The 2,291-nt window shown below is 58.5% G+C and overlaps 1 protein-coding gene across 1 annotated transcript in view; it reads right to left on the bottom strand.

Annotated features, from left to right (window-relative positions):
• The window catches only part of LOC146587685 (V-type proton ATPase subunit B, kidney isoform-like), a 20,633-nt gene that overhangs the window by 8,716 nt on the left and 9,626 nt on the right, over nt 1–2,291 (bottom strand). Inside the window, exons 8-10 of the mRNA XM_085319178.1 lie at nt 2,131–2,281; nt 297–379; nt 44–148 (exon numbers count right to left, since the gene is read on the bottom strand). Of these exons, the coding sequence (XP_085175304.1) occupies nt 44–148; nt 297–379; nt 2,131–2,281 (339 nt within the window). The remainder of the gene's footprint in view (nt 1–43; nt 149–296; nt 380–2,130; nt 2,282–2,291) is intronic.

Below are 2,291 nucleotides of genomic sequence, written 5' to 3'. Positions count from 1 at the left end.
GCGCCCCCCGGCCCGGCCCCCGCCCCGGCCCCGTTTCGCTCACCAGCTGGTTGGAGACGTCGCCGTGGTCGCTCCTGGTCATGCCCTCCCCGATGGCCGACTTCATCAGGCGGGACAGGGAGGGCAGCACGTTTATGGGGGGGTAGATCTGCGGGGCGCGGGCRGGCTCAGCGGGCGACGCCGGCCCCCTTGCACCGGGTGTTGGGGAGGGGGGGCGAGGCCGGGCCCGCGGCGCTGAGCCCGCCCCACATCGCTCGGTGCCTCCGCAGCCGCGGCGCTGGGCRCCCGGCACAGACCTGGCGGTTGTGGAGCTGCCGGTCCACGTAGATCTGCCCCTCCGTGATGAAGCCGGTCAGGTCAGGGATGGGGTGGGTGATATCTGCCGGGGGGGGGGAGAGGGGGACAGGATGGTGTCATGCATGCATACATGCATGCACATCTGTGCACTCAGGCATTGCACACRTGTGTGCATGCACRTGCACACAGACATGCACACAGCTGTGTGCGTATGCATGCACATGTGTATACTCACACCTGTGCACACAGGCAGGCACGCACACAAGCAGATATGCATGCACAAAAGCATGCACACCTGTGCAGACATGCACGTGCACATATGAGAGCGCCTGCAAGCAGACATGCATGCACACAGGAATGCAGATCTAAGCACACACACAGTCCCCCACACATGTGCACACCTGCATKCACACAGCTYGCACAYATGCATACAGCTGYACAMACAAACATRCATGCACAGACAYGCAAGCATGCAWGCACAACTGCATGCACAACTGAGATTTCATGCATGCGCACTTGTGCACCAATGCATGCACACCTGTGTGCACACGTGCATACACTGGGGCGGGCACGCATGCACATGTACATGCATGCATGAGCACATGTGCATGTGCACGCATGTATGTGCACAGACATGCACASCTGTGCACACMTGCATGCCAACAGCAGTATGCACGTGTGCATGCACRCACCTGTGCATGCAGGAATGCACACAGGCATGCACACAAATGCATGCATACATAAACACAATTTTGCAGGCACACATGCASGCACACATGYACACATGCATGCAGTCATTTCTACATGCATGCACACACATGAGCAGATATGCATGCACAAAKGAATSCACACTTGTGCACACATGTATACACACACACTAATGTACGCASGCATGCAGGCATGCGCACAGGCACACACAGAGGCATGCAGACATGTGCACAGACATACATGCATTCAGGCCTCCACACATGCACAAATGCATACATAGGTGCCCACAAGTGTGCCCACATTTATGCATACACAGGCACACGTGCATGCATGCTTGCGCACACACAGATGCACAGCTGTGCATACATGTACGCRCATGTGCTGCACATGTGCATACAGGTGGGTGTGAACAGGTGCACGCATGCATGCCTGCCTGTGATCAGAGACACGAACATCTGTGCATGCATGCACACACAGAGGCATGCATACAGGTGAGCAGACACGCACGCACAAGGGCACGCACACATGCATGTGCAAATGTGTGCATGAATGCATGCACACAGGTATGCACACATGAGCAGATATGCATGCACAAAGGCRTGCACACCTGTGCGCACATGTAAGTGCAAATCTGTGAACACATGCACGCACACATGTGTGCATGCACATGCACACTTGCATGCACACAGACACGTACATCTGCGCACGTGTGCTGCACATATGTGTACACATGGACACAYGCACACCTGCATGGATGCACATGCATACACACAGACGTGCAATTGTACACACGTGCATGCACACAGTTGTGCACATGTGCATGTGTGCACAGGCATGCATGCACGTGCAAAAGGGTGCACACAGGTGTGTACACATGCATGCACACGCATGCACACACACACACCCAGTTTTGAAGTCACCCAAACCACATTCTCCAGCCCAAGGCAGCGTACTGCTGCGCGCAGGGAGGCCCGGGTGGACCCTGCTCGCGGGGGACAAGCCAGGGGACGTCGCTGCAAATCTGCCCAGCCAAAACCCCGAGAGATCCCAGGAAACTCCCTCGCAGCAGCCAAGCTGCGCTCGCTCCCCGCTGCCGGCCGGCCCCGGGCCCCCGCCGCCGCTCACCGTCGTTGGGCATGGTCAGGATGGGGATCTGCGTGATGGAGCCGCTCCTGCCCTCCACGCGGCCCGCCCGCTCGTAGATGGTGGCCAGGTCGGTGTACATGTAGCCGGGGAAGCCGCGGCGCCCGGGCACCTCCTCTCTGGCCGCCGAGACCTGCGGGGCG

This window comes from Rhea americana, unplaced genomic scaffold, assembly GCF_003343005.1.
Source record: "Rhea americana isolate MKP2758 unplaced genomic scaffold, rheAme1 scaffold_573, whole genome shotgun sequence".
Classification (NCBI taxonomy): domain Eukaryota; kingdom Metazoa; phylum Chordata; class Aves; order Rheiformes; family Rheidae; genus Rhea; species Rhea americana.
This window is presented reverse-complemented; position numbering and strand designations above follow the sequence as displayed.